The sequence below is a fragment of the Paroedura picta genome, chromosome 1 (assembly GCF_049243985.1).
Source record: "Paroedura picta isolate Pp20150507F chromosome 1, Ppicta_v3.0, whole genome shotgun sequence".
Lineage (NCBI taxonomy): Eukaryota > Metazoa > Chordata > Lepidosauria > Squamata > Gekkonidae > Paroedura > Paroedura picta.
Window position 1 is genome coordinate 10331534 of NC_135369.1, and position 18496 is coordinate 10350029.

Sequence of the window (18496 nt, forward strand, 5' to 3'; positions counted from 1 at the left end):
GGGTGCTTGCACTCGAAAGCTCACGCCTTGAATAAATCTTTGTTGGTCTTAAAGGTGCTTATCCTTGTGACTCCCCTCCCTTGTGAGAACTTCTCATGTATGCCTGCTTTTTGATTCCTGCCACTGAGCTCCAGTGTGGCTTCAGAGCCACAAGGACATTGCAAATCTTCCTGATATTTTAACAGTTTTAAATCTGTAAGAGAACCTGTCTTCATTCATGCTGTGGCTGGAAGCCTTTTGAAAGTCCCAAGTATATGATCTCTCCTGGGTCACCTTTGTCTATATTTGTGTTGACTTTAATATAAAGCCTTGTAGTCTTCTTGACACCCCCCATTGAATGCGAAGAGAATAAGATGGTCAGGACCTGTCACCAGATCAAGGATAAAGTCATGGACTCCACTCCAGAAACTTTGCATCAACTTTTTATTGTCTCATGAAGACATTGTGTGGAATGGAAGAGAATCTTTTGCATCTTCATGCGAATAAATCACTGACACGACTCAGAAATACATCTAAACTGAGGAGCAACTCAGAGGGAAATCTGGAATTTGGAATTCTTGAATTGTTTTCATTCTGTGATTGGAAAGAGAACACTGAAGTCATACTTACAGTAATTCCAATTTTATTGAATATCCTGAAAAAGGTGGTTGTTTATTTCAGCTTAGGGTATGGGGCACATTTCTGCAGGACGCAAGCATAATCCTGGGACAAAGACACTGGAAAACATTAAGTTCTGAGATGGTTATTGTATTTGCTGCGCTATATAAGACCCCACGGGGCCTCTTCTGCATGATGGATAAGCTGATTGAAACTCACTTAACACATCATTGTTTTTCTGATCTCTGCACAGAAGAGTTAATTTACTCCGCAAAACTGATTTCGTTCTGCATGGTGAACTGCCTCTTCGGTGCTTTAAGCATCTTTATGCATCTTTTAAACGTTGTTTCTGAGGTATTCTGCATGGAGCCAAATGAAACGTTTAAAAAAACAACCAGTTTAGACCGCTTTATTATATTACAATTGTTGTTCTTCATTGAATATAGTCTGTTGAAAAACTACGTTGCAGTGCTCTCTGCATGAAACAGTTCATAGCCCTGCCCCCTGTAGTTTTACGAAGGAAGATAGTTGAGACACCCAAAGTCTTTACTTAAAGCTGGGATTCTTTTTTTTTTTTTATCCCAGACTATATTGCCATACCCCAACCAACCAACAGAAAGTGAAGAGGAACTAAAGAGCCTGTTCATGCGGGTGAAGGAGGAGAGTGCAAAGGTTGGCTTCAAACTCAACATCAAGAAAGCAAAGATCATGGCATCCGGCCCTCTCAATTCCTGGCAAATAGATGGGGAAGAAATGGAGATAGTGACAGATTTTATTTTCCTGGGCTCCAAGATCACTGCAGATGGGGACTGCAGCAAAGAAATTAAAAGACGCTTGCTCCTGGGGAGGAAAGCTAGGGCAAATCTAGACAGCATCCTAAAAAGCAGAGACATCACCCTGCCAACAAAAGTGCGTTTAGTCAAGGCTATGGTCTTCCCAGTTGCAATGTATGGCTTTGAAAGTTGGACCATAAGGAAGGCCGAGCGTCAAAGAATTGAGGCTTTTGAACTCTGGTGCTGGAGAAGACTCTTGCGAGTCCCTTGGACTGCAAGGCAAACAAACCGGTCAGTCCTAGAGGAGATCAGCCCTGACTGCTCTTTAGAAGGCCAGATCCTGAAGATGAAACTCAAATACTTTGGCCACCTCATGAGAAGGAAGGACTCCCTGGAGAAGAGCCTAATGCTGGGAGCGATCGAGGGCAAAAGAAGAAGGGGACGACAGAGAATGAGGTGGCTGGATGGAGTCACTGAAGCAGTAGGTGGAAACTTAAATGGACTCCGGGGAATGGTAGAGGACAGGAAGGCCTGGAGGATCATTGTCCATGGGGACGCGATGGGTCAGACACGACTTCGCACATAACAACAACCAACTCTAAATTTCATAAATTTCATTGCCATACCCTAACCAACCAACCTGTATCATGTATGAATAATTTAAGCCGTATTGGCTCCAAAGCATACCCTTGTGAGCACTTCTCATGTGTACCTACTTTTTGATTCCTGTCATTGAGTTCCAGTGTGGCTTCGGAGCCATTGCAAAGCTCCTTGATATTTTAGCAGCCTGTCTTTGTCCTGTGGCTGAAAGCCTTTTGAAAGTCCAAGTATAAGATCTCTCCTGGGTCAACGTTATCTACATTTGTGTTCACTTTAATATAAAGCCTTTTTATTGTCTCATGAAGACATTGTGTGGCATGGAAGAGAATATTTTGCATCTTCATGCGAATAAATCACTGACACTACTCAGAAATACATCTAAACTGAGGAGCACCTCGGAGGGAAATCTGGAATTTGGAATTCTTGAATTGTTTTTATTCTGTGATTGGAAAGAGAACATTGAAGTCTACTTATAGAATCATAAAATCATAGAGTTGGAAGGTGCCATACAGGCCATCTAGTCCAACCCCCTGCTCAACGCAGGATCAGCCCTAAGCATCCTAAAGCATCCAAGAAAAGGGTCTATCCAACCTTTGCTTGAAGACTGCCAGTGAGGGGGAGTTCACCACCTCCTTAGGCAGCCTATTCAACTGCTGAACTACTCTGACTGTGAAAAAATTTTTCCTGATATCTAGCCTATATCGTTGTACTTGTAGTTTAAACCCATTACTGCATGTCCTCTCCTCTGCAGCCAACGGAAACAGCATCCTGCCCTCCTCCAAGTGACAACCTTTCAAATACTTAAAGAGGGCTATCATGTCCCCTCTCAACCTCCTTTTCTCCAGGCAGAACATTCCCAAGTCCCTCAACCTATCTTCATAGGGCTTGGTCCCTTGGCCCCAGATCACCTTCGTCGCTCTCCTCTGTACCCTTTCAATTTTATCTACGTCCTTCTTGAAGTGAGGCCTCCAGAACTGCACACAGTACTCCAGGTGTGGTCTGACCAGTGCCGTATACAATGGGACTATGACATCTTGTGATTTTGATGTGATGCCGCTGTTGATACAGCCCAAAATGGCATTTGCCTTTTTTACCGCTGCATCACACTGCCTGCTCATGTTTAGTTTACAATCCACAATTACCCCAAGGTCTCATTCACACACAGAGCTACCTAGAAGCGTATCCCCCATCCAGTAGGCATGCTTTTCATTTTTCTGACCCAGATGCAGAACTTTACACTTATCTTTATTAAATTGCATCTTGTTCTCATTTGCCCATTTTTCCATTGTGTTCAGATCTCGTTGAACTCTGTCTCTATCTTCCGGAGTATTTGCCAGCCCTCCCAATTTGGTATCATCTGCAAACTGTTTTGCGGAGTAAATTAACTCTTCTGAGCAGAGATCAGAAAAACAACGATGCATTTAGTGAGTTTTCATCAGCTTATCCATCATGCAGAAGAGGCCTCTGAAATATCCTTTTCTACAGTCTGTTCCCATGTGAATGTGACTGAGCTGATTGCATGCTCTATGTTGGGGATAACAGATAAAGATTGTTAGGTCAGATTGCCCCATTGAGATATTTGATCAGTAGCGTAAGATAAGTTATTGGCTGCAGAACAAGTCAATCTGATAATTCTTTCATAGCTCTTTCTTGATGATGTACACTTTCACAAACATCAAACCATCTAGTGAATCCATGGTAACTAGGCATCAAATACGGAGCACATGTGCTCAACATATAAAGAGTGCTCCAGAAACTTTGCATCAGCTGTTTATTGTCTCATGAAAGCATTGTGTGGAATGGAAGAGAATCATCTTGATGTGGAATAGGCTGCCTAAAGAGGTGGTGAACTCCCCCTTACTGGCTGTCTTCAAGCAAAGGTTGGATACACACTTTTCTTGGATGCCTTAGGATGCTTAGGGCTGATCCTGTATTGAGCAGGGGGTTGGACTAGATGGCCTGTTTGGCCCCTTCCAACTCTATGATTCTATGATTCTATGATAATGAACCTTTCACAGGGGTCGCAGCAGGGCAAGCAGCTGGGCCAGGGGTGGAGGGCGCCGCCACTGTTGCCGCCCCTCCTGAAGGCACCCGCCAATTTATAACCAATTTATATACAATCTTGAACCATGGATCTTCACGCCATGGGTCAGTTTCGGTTTAATTTCTGCGAAAAAAGACATGCCTAATTTTATGGTCGGGGGTCATCACAACAGGAGGAAATGTATTCAAGGGTCGCGTCCTTAGGAACTTTGAGAACCTCTGGCCTAGAGGCAAGTATGTCTGATATTGAGCCCACATTTTGAAATATTGTTCAAAGACCACCACCCTGTAGTATTGACAAATGTTTAGTGGTTAACTCAGAAAAGCCCCTATTTTCAGTTAAAATGTCTCTATGCCCCCCTCAGTGTTGCCTGACTCTCATTCAAAGTACAATCTCATGTGCTAAATGTTGCCATTGCATGGGACGGGGGAAAGCCTTGGACACAACTCCTGTTCTCCTTTTATCTTTGGTGTAGTGGTTAGGAGTGCGGACTTCTAATCTGGCATGCCAGGTTCGATTCTGCGCTCCCCCACATGCAGCCAGCTGGGTGACCTTGGGCTCGCCACGGCACTGAGAAAACTGTTCATATAAGAACCAACTCTTCTTCTTCTTTGGGAATTTGACAAACACCACTAAGATTCCAGAAGACTGCTTCTCTGTTTCCTTCAATGTCCTTCAACACTGGTGAAAGTGAACATTAGCCATGCAGAGAAGTTATTTAGTTATGCAGATTAGTGACTGATTTAGAGAACAAAGCGGAGTTGGCAAAACTATAGGGGGCAGGGTTATGAATTGTTTCATGCAGAGAGCATTGCAACATAGTTTTTCAACAGACTATATTCAATGCAGAACAACGATTGTAATATAATAAAACGGTCTAAACTGGTTGTTTTTTATACTGTTTTATTTAGCTCCATGTAGAATACCTCTTGGACTCCACTCCTGTTCTCCTTTTATCTTTGTATAATAACAGAAGAAATAACCTATTAGGCTATAATAAACAATTCCACAATAAATGTAACTAAAAATGTATTTTCTTTTCATAGAACAACCCAAACGGCCTCCAGATTATAACCGTTTTCTAGTGAGTTTTCATCAGTGGTTGTTTTTCAACTTAATGTTTGCTAGTGAAGTCCTTCAATAGGATCGATTCTTCTTGGCAGAGTTTAAATAATATATGTATGGCCTTTGGCTCACAGGTACGGGGAAGTTTAGTCGAAGTTCTAAGTTCCCAGTATAGGCTACAATGGTGGTATGGGGGCACTCGATTTGGAATTCCCTAGGATTGGACCCCTTGGGATAATCTTCTTGACACTTGCAGGGGAGTCAGGGAAGGCCCTCCCTGAGCTACCCTGCAAGTTTCAAGGCGGTGACCCTATACCTCTATAGCCTATGCTGGGAACAAAGATTCGGCTCCATAGGATATAAAGGCCCATTATATCCTAGGGAGCCGAATGTCCATTATACCCATTGGGGCTGATAGGGGCACCCTATTTGGGGGCCCCTAGGATTGGAACCCATAGTCCAATCTTCTTGAAACTTACAGGGCTGTCAGACAATAACCTCCCTGAGCTACCCTGTGTGTTTGAGGGGTATAGCTTACACCCCCTCCCCCCCAGCCCCCAAGAAATGTGGGAGCAGGATTTCCAATGCAAGTCAATAGCAACATTGACTTGCATTGGCTCTGAAGCGATTCGGATCGATCTGAAGCGATTCGGCCAAACCCAAATCGCTCTGAAATCATCGAATCCGAACATGAATTGGTCCGAATTGGGCCCATCGTGCACAACCCTAGACAGGACCCACCTCCAACAACCTAATAAAGGTCATGAAAAGTATATATAAGGAACCTCCTTCATCTCCTCTTACCTCCTGAAGATCTGTAACTGTCTCATTGGCCATGGGAGAGATATTGTACTCAAGAGGCATGGGGGAAGCTTCATTGATTTTCTCTGGCTTGCTGATGTTTTCAGAAGCACTTCTCGCTTCTCCTTCTTCAGGCATCTTGCCATCCTGTAAAGAAAACATTCAGTTCAGTGGGTATGTGGGAGATTTTAATATGACTTCCCCTTCTGATCTTGGGCTGTGCAAACTCAGGGCATACTTTCCAGTGCAATTCTAAAAACAACATCACTGAGTAATAAAGCATTACTCAGGGGTCTCTCAGATGGAAAGAGCCTGCCTGAGTCCTGGACTGAAGAAACTGCACCCAGGAGGTCCCTTCCAATTCTATGATTCTATTATTCTAATCCACATCCCAGGTCCGCCCTTCTTCCCAGACCCCGTTCTGTAGCTGTTTTACCTTCCGGAGGTTGGCTCTTCTTCTGACTGGAAGGAGAAGGGGGAGGCAGTTGGGGAAGCATCCCCTACCTTATTGGTCTTTCCGCTAAAGATTCCCACAAGCCAATTGGGGCAAAGGTTCAAATGTTACAGGCTCCACAAGGAGCTTCCCCAGTTATGTATTTCCACACCCACAAAAATGGCAAAGAATGAAGAGGGATGGGTGTGAGAACTCTGTGGCTCCTCCCTTTAAAAATTAGATTCGAAAGGAGAATTTCCTTTGTTGCAGAAAGCAGTAAGGACATGGCCTTCAAAACAGATTGCTGAGAACAGGTCTGTCATTATAGCAAGGCAGTGAATGTGATCTACTATTCTGGGAAATCCCTATACTGACCGTAACCTGCCATTTCCACATATATCTTAAGCTCTGCAATTTCTTCATTGACACCCCTAAGTCCCACCCCACCCTCTCTCACTTGTTTCAGGTTTGGGAGATGCTTGCTGATCAAATCCTGCAACCGCTCCTTGGAGATCATGGGAGTGCTTGTTCCTTCTTCCTTGTATTGGTTGACAGTGTTGCCCATAGTCAGCTCCTGCAATGGCTCCTTTGAGATCATCCCGTCCTTCTTCCATTGGTTGACAGTGTCAGAGTTAGTCAGCAGGGCTGATTCCAGTGGAGTCAGAGACATCTTGAATTGGCTGCCAAACAAGAAAAACCGTACTCACTTCTGTATATGAGGCTGGCAAAGTTCACTTGAGCACCCCTCTGGAGTAGTTCCTTCTCAACAAAGGTGGGTATTAAGAAATTATCTTCAGAGGAAGTATAGCCCACATGGAAAAGGGAAGCCAACCTCCTCTTTCCTTTGCACACGAGCTAAACTGAAGACATATAGCTGTTCCCTTTAAAGGAGATCTCTGTATGCTCTGTGATACCATCCGTGGGCTGACCCGACATTAATGGGGTGAGTTCTCTCATACTGTTGCATTTAGAAGAAGAGAAGAGTTAGTTTTCATACCCTATTTTTCAGTACCCAAAGTCTGCAAGTGGCTTACAATTGCCTATCCATTCTGTCCCCATAACAGACACCATGTGTGTTAGATGAGGTTGAGAGAGCTATGAGACTGCTCTGTGAGAATAGCTTTAACAGGACTGTGAGGAGCCCAGAATCACTCATCTGGCTGTATTTGGAAGAGCGGTGAATCGAACCCAGATTGCCATATTAGGAGCTGTCACTCTTCACCACTATACTATAATTGGATTTAAGCTTTCAGTTAATGCCATGGGACTTACTTTTGGCCGCCATAGGGGGTTTTAATTGGTGTTTTAATTCGTTAATACTGTATTTTATTGGGGGGTTTAGTGTGACCCACCGCGAGCCAGTTTACTGACAGTGGCAAGATATAAATTGCAACATACATTGTTGTTGTTGTTAGGTGCGAAGTCGTGTCCGACCCATCGCAACCCTGTGGACAATGATCCTCCAGGCCTTCCTGTCCTCTAACGTTCCCCGGAGTACATTCAAGTTTGCACCTACTGCTTCAGTGACTCCATCCAGCCACCTCATTCTCTGTCGACCCCTTCTTCTTTTGACCTCAATCGCTCCCAGCATTAGGCTCTTCTCCAGGGAGTCCTTCCTTCTCATGAAGGAAGTATTTAAGTTTAATCTTCAGGATCTGAACTTCGAAGGAGCAGTCCGGGCTGATCTCCTCTAAGACTGACCGGTTTGTACGCCTTGCAGTCCAAGGGACTCGCAAGAGTCTTCTCCAGCACCAGAGTTCAAAAGCCTTACTGACAGTGGCAGGATATAAATTGCAACATACATACATACATACATACATGATTATACAATTTTCCAGTGGAGCAAATCGGTTTGAGGTTGAGGCAGCATATTTTGAGATACCACTTGCCATAATAAAATCGTCTATCTTGTCTGCTTGCTGGCAGGGGGTGGGGTAATATCGCCATCACCTTCATGCACCCTCTTACTCACCCATTTACCACCTCCCATTGCAAAAGTCCTAAAGCTCACAAGTGCTTAAAGCTCACAAGTGAGAGGCTGTTATTGTCACAAATAGGCAATGAAAGGAACAGTCAGGAGAACAGGATATTCAAATAAACAAATGATGTTCAGGGGAGAAGAGAGACATAAAAGCTCGCTGCAATCCCGTCCACTGAGCTTATTCGTGTTAAGGCGTGTTGAAGCAAAACAAACTAAATACAGCAGACAAGGAAGAATTCCAGACAGGAAAAAAAATGAAACAAGAGTTGCTAACTATAGATAATTGGCTTCTTGTCTTCAGTATAGTTAACTCCCCCGGTGAGCTCCAAGGTAAAGACTCTCTTAGTTGACGGCACTCTGTTCTCGAAACACAGCAGAATTTAAGTATAAATGAGTCCTACCAGGGGTTTAGAGTTCCAAGCTCGGATGTAAAGACACAGGGTAAATCAGGTGGCACCGACGATAATACAAGCAACTCAAACAAGCTCCAGGAGTTAATTAGAGAAGAAAATGCGTAGGAGAGCCTCTAGAAACGCTGCTACTGCTCCGTCGCCATCTTGTATTCTGATAGATATCTGTGGTAATACTTGTTTATTTCTATCCCGCCCTTCCCTGGTCGGCTCAGGGTGGGTGCAACTGACTTTAATAATAGACAAATTTGTAGAGATTCGGCCTGAGGGCGTTGGCAAACAACGCTCTCTGAGGCTGCACCTATGCATCTAACCTAGACCAATCAGGATACTACAGCACAGCAATTACCTTATATGTAAAAAGGATTACTTGAAGCCTATCAGTTTGCTCCACGCTACCTCGCAGGATTACTTGAAGCCTATCAGTTTGCTCCACGCTACCTCGCAGGATTACTTGAAGCCTATCAGTTTGCTCCACGCTACCTCGTGGGATTATTTGAAATGATTTACGTCTATGTATAAATAAAGGATTCCCCTCTGTTCGAGAGGTCTTTCGCAGGAAATCCTTCTCCGTGTCATTCTTCCTCATTGCTTCCAGACACAAATTAAAAAAACATTAAAAGCAAAACTGCCTCCTCTTGATAATTAGAGCTGGGTCTCACCAAAGGCTCTCCGTTGCAGCCACGGAGGAGCAAGCTCAGCAGAGAAGAAAGACGCATCTCTCTGACGTGCCTGTCAGGAAGTGCCCTCACAAAAATTGGGATGCAAAGACTACTACAACAACTTGGTGCTTATTGTAAAGAAGAAGGTCTTAAAATAAACTACGATAAGACAAAAGTAATGGTCTTTAGAAAAAGGGCCAAAAAGTTCTCTTGGAGCATATCTGGAAATTCTGTTAGCCAGTGCAACTCATTTAAATATCTGGGTATCACATTTAGTGAGAGGCTGAATTGGAAACTTCATCTGGACACCATTAGAGCCTCTGCAACACGCCTAGTGGGCACTATTCTGAAGTTCTATTATACAACAGGAGGCTTCCTCATCGATCCAGCCCTCAAATTATACAAGTGCAAGGTTATCCCCCATCTTTTGTATGGAGTAGAGGTCTGGGGATGGAAGGAAAACTTCATACCTAGGCTAGAATCTGTTCAAAATATATTCTTAAGGCGAATTCTAGCCCTACCTAGGGGAACTCCGGCTGTTTTGATGAGGGCAGAAACAGGTCTGCCTTCTCTTAGTGCCCGAGTACATTTGGCAATTTTAAAACAGTGGAAAAACCTCAGGTTAGCCAACATAAACAAATTTAGTCATCAGTCCTTTAATATAATGTTATCTAAGGATCCAGCACGGCATTGCCTTATTAATAGCCTTATTGCACGCTACTCCATCCCCGATGACCTCCTAAATCCTTCAGCTAATAACTCTCACCTTAGAGACTGGATCTTCAAAAGTGATGCCCAGTTAGACATAATGCAAATTTTGGAAATTAAGACAGCAACATGGTTTAAGCGGTTTAAATATGACCATCGTAGATCCTCTTATCTAATGAAAATCAGTAACCATAATCTCAGAGTAGCTTTTACATCACTTCGATTCGAAACGATGCCTACAGAGGTACTGGCGGGTCGATTTAGCTGTACGCCAAAAAACCAGCGTTTCTGTATTTGTGGTGCACAAGCTCTGGAGGATTTACCCCACTACATCTTTGACTGCTTACTTTATGCCCAACCCAGAGCCAAATTCCTCAATGAGACCTTATGGGGTTCTAACCTTCACTCCGTTGCTGAAAAGATAATCTATCTTTTATCTGACCAGGTTGATGATGTAACATATAAAACCACCCTATTTGCCTTGGCTGCAAGGAAAATAAGGGCCAATGTTACAACCACTAAGGCAGCCTCTTAACACTCTTGCACTTTGTATGCTGTTTCAGTTTTTTGGTCTTAAATTTTATATTTTTATACAGTTCCTTTTATTCTATTTTACTGTTCGTAAATTTGTATTTTATATTTTGTAAAGGCCTATGGCTATATACAAATAAATGTATCTTACATACATACATACATACATACATACATACATACAATATCTTTGTTCAAATATTGTTCTATGACAACTCACAATTTAAATTATACAGTCTAATATCTTACTAAGAACTATACAAGAGCGAGCTTAACATCCCTGATGACCACAATGGGGTAGTTACTGACCTGGAGCCAGACATCCTGGAATGTGAAGTCAAATGGGCCTTAGGAAGTCTGAGCAACAATAAAGCTAGTGGTAGTGACAGCATTCCAGTTGAACTATTCAAAATCTTAAAGGACGATGCAGTAAAAGTGCTACACTCAATATGCCAGCAAATTTGGAAAACTCAACAATGGCCACAGGATTGGAAAAGGTCAGTTTACATTCCAATCCCAAAGAAGGGCAATGCCAAAGAATGTTCAAACTACCGCACCATCGCACTAATTTCTCATGCTAGCAAAGTTATGCTCAAAATCCTACAAGCTAGGCTCCAGCAATATGTGGACCGAGAACTTCCAGAAGTACAGGCAGGATTTCGAAGAGGCAGAGGAACTAGAGATCAAATTGCCAACATACGCTGGATCATGGAGAAAGCTAGGGAGTACCAGAAGAACGTCTACTTCTGCTTCATTGACTATGCTAAAGCCTTTGATTGTGTGGAGCACAACAAATTGTGGCAAGTTCTTAAAGAGATGGGAATACCAGAGCATCTTATTTGTCTCTTGAGAAATTTATATGCAGGTCAAGAAGCAACAGTGAGAACTGAACATGGAATCACTGACTGGTTCAAAATTGAGAAAGTAGTTCGGCAAGGCTGTATACTGTCGCCTTGCCTATTTAACTTGTATGCAGAGCACATCATGAGAAATGCGGGATTAGAGGAGTCACAAATTGGGATCAAGATTGCAGGGAGAAATATCAACAACCTCAGATATGCAGATGATACCACTCTAATGGCAGAAAGTGAAGAGGAACTAAAGAGCCTGTTGATGCGGGTGAAGGAGGAGAGTGCCAAAGTTGGCTTGAAACTCAACATCAAGAAAACAAAGATCATGGCATCCGGCCCTCTCAATTCCTGGCAAATAGAAGGGGAAGAAATTGAGATAGTGACAGATTTTATTTTCCTGGGCTCCAAGATCACTGCAGATGGGGACTGCAGCAAAGAAATTAAAAGACGCTTGCTCCTGGGGAGGAAAGCTATGGCAAATCTAGACAGCATCCTAAAAAGCAGAGACATCACCCTGCCAACAAAAGTGCGTTTAGTCAAGGCTATGGTCTTCCCAGTTGCAATGTATGGCTGCGAAAGTTGGACCATAAGGAAGGCCGAGCGTCAAAGAATTGAGGCTTTTGAACTCTGGTGCTGGAGAAGACTCTTGCGAGTCCCTTGGACTGCAAGGCGAACAAACCAGTCAGTCCTAGAGGAGATCAGCCCTGACTGCTCTTTAGAAGGCCAGATCCTGAAGATGAAACTCAAATATTTTGGCCACCTCATGAGAAGGAAGGACTCCCTGGAGAAGAGCCTAATGCTGGGAGAGATCGAGGGCAAAAGAAGAAGGGGACGACAGAGAATGAGGTGGATGGATGGAGTCACTGAAGCAGTAGGTGCAAACTTAAATGGACTCCGGGGAATGGTAGAGGACAGGAAGGCCTGGAGGATCATTGTCCATGGGGTCGCGATGGGTCGGACACGACTTCGCACATAACAACAAAAATATCTTACTACTCCATTATGTCATAACCATGAATTCCCATTTTGGTCATTTGCTGCTTGACTCTGCTTTCTGTCCTGTATAACTGAGGACCCTAGGCATGAACTATAGCAAATTTTCTATAGCAAAGTTTCTGAGGGGTAGGCATTTCGCTGAGAGCCAGTTTAGTGTATTGGATAGGAGCACGGACTTCTAATCTAGCGAACCGGATTCAATTCTGCACTCCTCCACATGCAGCCAGTTGGGAGACCTTGTAAGCCGCTTTGAGACTCCTTCAGATAGAGAAAAGCGGCATATAAGAACCAACTCTTCTTCTTCAGTAATCTCAGGGCTCTCTCAGCCTCCCCTCCCTCACAGGGTGTCTGTTGTGGGGAGCGAAAAGGGAAGGTAATTGTAAGCAATTTTGAAACTCCTTTGAGTAGAAAAAAGCAGCATATAAGAACCAACTCTTCTTCTTCATTGTTTGTATCTTCAATAGACTCTACTTTTGTTCAACAAAGTCTGTTTCTTGGAAGCAATCAGCTGGGCTCTCACACATCGTAATGCCTGCCGTCTGCCTTGAACTGCACCTCTTGACAAATGAGAAAGCCTTCTTCTTCTTCTTTGTCTTCTTCTTTGCTGTTCCCATTCACTTAACTCAAGACATCTGTCTATTTCCTTTCAAAGAAGTCTCAGTCGTCTCCGTGATACCATCTTTATTCTGGCTCACCAATAAGACTTTGTGTTCTCTAATATTGTTCTGTCTCTTTGTTTGAATATTGTTCAACTCCAACTCACAGATTAAAGCATTCAACATGATAATAATAATGCTCGAAATCTCTCTTTAACTGACCCCCCCTTGCAAACGATATGACCCTATAGGGCTCTGGTTCTCAACCTTCTAATACATCTTTAACCGCTCCTGGCGGAGCGGATAATATAATCCATTAAGGGCACCTAAGGTGGGCCCTGTCCGTGATGGGGAAGGGTGCCCATAGGCCCCTTCCCCCAGAGTGACAATCTCGCCGGCCGATTGGCCCCTCCGATTGTCACTCTGCCGCCAAGGCCCCAATGGTGCCTTGGCCCCTTCACAATTGGCCCCTTCACGCAGGACTGCCCAATTCCCAGGGATGCAGATAGATCTTGGTTGTGGAGGGGCCCCTGCAATCCCCCACACTCTGGCCTCAACCAAAGTCCTGGTGGAAGAGCACCTTTTTACAGGCCCTGCGGAATTGTGAAAGCTCCTGCAGGGCCCTAAGCTCGTCTGGGAACACATTCCACCAGGTAGGGGCCAGGATCGAAAAGGACCTGGTCCTGGTCAAGGCCAGGCGACCTTCTCAAGGACCAGGAAACCCCAATAGATAAGTATCCACAGAATGCAAGGTGCTGTAGGGAGCATAAGAATCATAAAATCATAGAATCATAGAGTTGGAAGGGGCCATACAGGCCATCTAGTCCAACCCCCTGCTCAACGCAGGATTAGCCCTAAGCATCCTAAAGCATCCAAGAAAAGTGTGTATCCAACCTTTGCTTGAAGACTGCCAGTGAGGGGGCACTCACCACCTCCCTAGGCAGCCTATTCCACTGCTGAACTACTCTGACTGTGAAAAACTTTTTCCTGATATCTAGCCTATATAGTTGTACTTGAAGTTTAAACCCATTACTGCGTGTCCTCTCCTCTGCAGCCAGCAGAAACAGCATCCTGCCCTCCTCCAAGTGATAAGGTGCTAAGCGGTCCCTCAGACATATGGGGCCCAGACCATGAAGGGCCATGAAGGTAAAAAACTGAACCTTGAACTTGATCCAGGCTACAACTGGTAACCAATGCAGCTACCTCAGCACTAGCTGAATATGGACCCTGCATGATGTTCTTTAGAGCAGGGGTAGTCAACCTGTGGTCCTCCAGATGTCCATGGACTACAATTCCCATGAGTCCCTTCCAGCAAACCCTAGCAGGGGCTCATGAGAACTGTAGTCCATGGACAACTGGAGGACCACATGTTGACTACCCCTGCCTTAGAGGACCCTAGAAGCTGCATTTTTCACCAGCTGCAATTTCCTGGTCAAGGACAAGGGTAGGCCTGCATACAGCAAATATCCTAGAGGTGACCATCACATGGATCACAGTGGCCAGGTGCTCTGGGGACAGGTAGGTTGCTATTACCCTCACCTGGCAAATAATGAGCAAACCATACATGCTGCTCTCCTGATCTGTGCCTCCATGGTAAGTGAGGCATCCAAGATAACACCCAGGGCCTTTTCGCACAGGGATCTTTGTTGCAAATTGTTTGCGGAATGAAAAATCGCCATTTAAAATAGTGGAATTCGTTGTTATGCATACCTGCCTTTGTAGTAGAATCAGTTGCGTTTTTTAGCGTTTCCCACAGGCTTCCGGTCTCGGCAGAAATCGCTAGAAAGGAAGCGCTATTGCCAAGCTCGTCCCGCCCCTGGCCGTCAAGCAGCCAATGGGCAGCCGTTAGCATGCTCCCAAACAGCCCCTTTCCCTTTAAGAAAGGTTTGTAAAAAAAAAAAACGACCTATAGCAATGAATCTAGGTAGATTCGTTGCTACGGAGAGACCCATCCAGCTGCCTAATGTGAGCTGTCGTTTGATTGTATGATCGTTTGCACGCTGCCTCGAGTGATAAAAAAAAAATCCCCCCCCCCTCTCACGATTTTCGGCTGAATTTATTTGTAAAAAATAAAGGGACTTTATTTCAGCAAACGGGCTTTTCAGTGGTTTGTGCTTAGTGACTAAAGGTGAAGGACTGAAGCCAGGGAAGCCTCTAAACAGAAAGAGGCTCACCAGTGCGTTTATCCCCGCTCGCTCGGAGAAAAAAAAATGGCGATCGCTTCGCCGGAAGTTTGGAGGAGAGAGCCAGGGGGAGGGACTTTGAAGAACCAGCAACAATGGTAACGCACAGGTCTTTAGCGCTACTGTTGCAGATTGGTTGCAGGAGTGTATCGCTATCCGGAGGGTGAATCCACTTTTCTGGATTCCCCTGAAAGCGCCACAACGAAGCGCTTTTTGCTGATTGGTTTCAGGATTGTTGCCGATTGTCTACGACGTCGTGGGTTATGGCAAATTAGTAGCGTTTCCAAATAGCAACCATTCTGCTACTTTGAAGCCGTGCGAAATGGCCCCCAGATTTCTACGACAGGGTGCAGTGTTACGTTGTATCCTGGCCAGGTTGGGTAAACACACTTCCTGATCTGCCCCTTCCTTCCCAGCCACAGGACCTTCATATTGGAGGGGTTTCAGGTGACCCTGCTCTAACCACCCAGCTACGGTTTACAAACAACTGGAAACAGTAGCCAGGGGAGGATTCTGAGTGGCCGTTCATGAGGAGATAGAGGTGGGTGTCATATGCATAATGATGACAACCCAGCCCAAAACTGTGGACCAGCTGGGCCAAAGGTTGCATTAAGATGCGACAGTCCTGCGCCTATCAGAAGAGGGTTTTCCTATTACCCCTTTTCTCATCTAAGCTTCTCAGCCTCATCCTCAGTACTCACCAAACTCTCTGAGTTCCTCAATCAGGAGACAATGAATGAAGCTGGGTGCCAAGGGTCAAGCTGAGGGTGCTTTTATACAGGGCTGGGAGGGGTGGGGACACCTTTCGTGTCCACAACATCACATTTCCTTCACATGCTGGAAGGCACAGTGCCTTTTAGTAATAGTAACAATAATGACAATTATAATAATTTGTATAACTCGTCCTTCCCGTAAGGCTCCTCCTTGACAACATGAATGGAATAATACCTATTTCCTTCCCCATGTCATAGAACGTGTACTTTTATCCTCGTGTCCTTTTTAATTTTAGAGGATTCGAACTGTTGTCAAGATGTCCTCCTAAGTGCTGTTCGTTTCATGGTGTTATTTTATCCCATCATGTAGGCAATGCATTTGAAAGAGGGAGATTCAGTCCAGGATGAGCAGAATGTCTCCCAAGACTTCCTGTGAGTTTTATCTTTGTTTACATTGTCACATTTTCGTTCAGTTATTCTTAATCATGGAGAATTCCATATCAGGATATTAGTATATCGAATTTTTTATTGTTTTATGTGAACGATAAATGGCAAGCAAAATCAACATTATTGTATTGATTATTTCATTTTTTTTCTTGACAGCCATTCATAGTATGATTTTACAGAAATTTGTAAAAATTTTACTATAACCCTGACAAAGCATTTTGTTCCATTGGGTTTCACATTCCAGGAAGAAGGGGTGGAAGTAGGAATATGAGCCCCCCCCAGTTAGCAGTCTGGGAGAACCAAGATTTAAAAACTGGTTGCCAGACCAAAGGAGAGCCAATTTGGTGTAGTGGTTAAGAGTCGGGACTTCTAATCTAGGGAGCTGGGTTCATGTAAGCCGCTTTGAGATTCCTTCGAGTAGGGAAAAGCCGTATATAGGAACCTTATTTCTTCTTCTTCTTCTTCTTCTTCTTCTTCTTCTTCTTCTTCTTCTTCTTCTTCTTCTTCTTCCAGTGAGAGAGTTAGAGACAGGAGCATGGGAGAAAGAAAATTCAAAATTGCCCCCAAGAAATAATCAGAATCCAGCATTCAGGGCACTGATAGCCATATAAGAGTACCACAGTGAAACATTGAAAGATGTCCACACAGATGCATATAAACTATACAGATGTTTATAACATATATAGAGACATGTTGGATTACAGTATGTTCTTTTATTTGCCATTGAAATTCCTATATGGCCCTTTAATTGCTCTCTTTGTTTTGGATCTTTGCATGAAGCATGTCTTCTTCCTCTGAATGTCAAGCACTCCCTCAAATTCTCAAGAAGCAGGCTTACTGTTAAAAGCAATCTTTTTATTGAAGGAGATGGCAAACATGGTGGTTCCTTGCTAAAACTGAAGAACCAAGCTAGCAGACCAAGCAGACTTCCCCACTATTTGAAATTGGTCATGCTGGGTGAGATTCCAGGCACAAACAGAGTTCCCATCTAGGAAGCATGTGCAACAGCTTAGATGTTACTCAGACATACCTACCCGATACATGATGGCTTATAAGGTTGAAGTATATTATACTCCCAGGAGGTATGTGAAAAAGAGTTCTTGGGTCTCAAAGCTATTTATCTGTTTTGTCAAGAGAACAACCCATGACAAGAACATGAACACAGGTGAACAGGTAACCAGTGAACATGCAATTTGGCTGCTCCATGATAGCATATCTAGCCATTAAGCTTAATGAGAAATTTTAACTTTCCATCTATTCCAAAGTCTGGGATGGTAGAGGTTTGAGGTAAGGGCACCAAATTTGCAGCCTAGCTGTGGGAGCCATTCCTCAAAAGAACCCCTCCCCCCAATTTTTGAAAGGATTTGACCAAGGGGTCAAACTCTACAGGCACCAAAGAGAGTGCCCCATCAGATCTCCATCATTTCCTATGTTAGGAAAAAGAAAAAAAAGAACAGAAATGATATGGTGTTGTCTTTTTCCCTCTATGATCCCTTGCCCCAAGGAAGTACGTCTGACTTCAACCAGGGCTTGAGCCTTTTCTGTCCTGGCCCCCATCTGGTGGAACGAGCTCCCAGAGGAGTTCAGGGCCCTTGCCGAACTAATACAATTTTGCAGGTCCTGGAAAGGGGAGCTCTTCCACCAGGCATTTCATTGAAGTCAACCAAGTCTAAACAACATCTACTGGGTCCCTGAACCTCCCTCCCTTGAACCCATGAGGCAGACATGACCAACCATGGGCCTGCTAGATTGTTTGCTACGTTAAAATGTCATTTCTCTGTTTACTGTTGTTATTAGTGTAGTCTCTTAGTCGCTCTAATAACTGACTTTAATTTATTGTTTAGTTTAGTTCTATGTGAGTCTTCTTGAGCCTTAGGGGACAGCAGTACGGAAATGCAATAAACAAACAGACAAATTGCAATAAACAAACAGACAAATTGCAATAAACAAACAGACAAATGTTTCATTCTGTGTATAGGCCCCAGTCCAAGAATCATGGCTGACAACTATGTACCTAGGTAGATGACCCAGAATTAGTGGAACATCCTGATGGACTTTATAATCTTCTGAAATGAAAGAAGACTGCACATTTCAAGTACACATTC

General features: G+C 44.0%; 1 protein-coding gene across 3 annotated transcripts; it reads right to left on the reverse strand.

Moving 5' to 3' along the window:
- Positions 1–321: 321 nt before the first annotated feature.
- LOC143830908 (uncharacterized) lies at positions 322–9147 on the reverse strand. Of its 3 annotated transcripts, none has more exons than XM_077324104.1 (4): positions 7830–7861; positions 6771–6993; positions 5884–6027; positions 322–573 (listed from the first exon to the last, which is right to left on the reverse strand). In XM_077324104.1, the coding sequence occupies exons 1-4, from the start codon at positions 7844–7846 to the stop codon at positions 475–477; spliced, it is 483 nt and encodes a 160-aa protein (XP_077180219.1). In that variant the 5' UTR covers positions 7847–7861; the 3' UTR covers positions 322–474. The 3 variants fall into 3 exon arrangements, 1 of the variants encoding a protein (XP_077180219.1); XR_013228652.1 differs by lacking the exon at positions 7830–7861 and adding an exon at positions 9054–9147 and having other exon boundaries at positions 324–573; XR_013228631.1 differs by lacking the exon at positions 7830–7861 and adding an exon at positions 8696–9015 and having other exon boundaries at positions 380–573.
- Positions 9148–18496: the final 9349 nt, after the last annotated feature.

Bases quoted from the DNA above. Each gene is read 5' to 3' on its own strand.
- LOC143830908 (XM_077324104.1), bottom strand. The intron at 6,028-6,770 runs GTGAGAGAGGGT...TTTTCTTTACAG, and splicing joins ATCTCCCAAACCTGAAACAA to GATGGCAAGATGCCTGAAGA. The intron at 574-5,883 runs GTAAGAGGAGAT...TTCCAATCACAG, and splicing joins CAGTTACAGATCTTCAGGAG to AATGAAAACAATTCAAGAAT.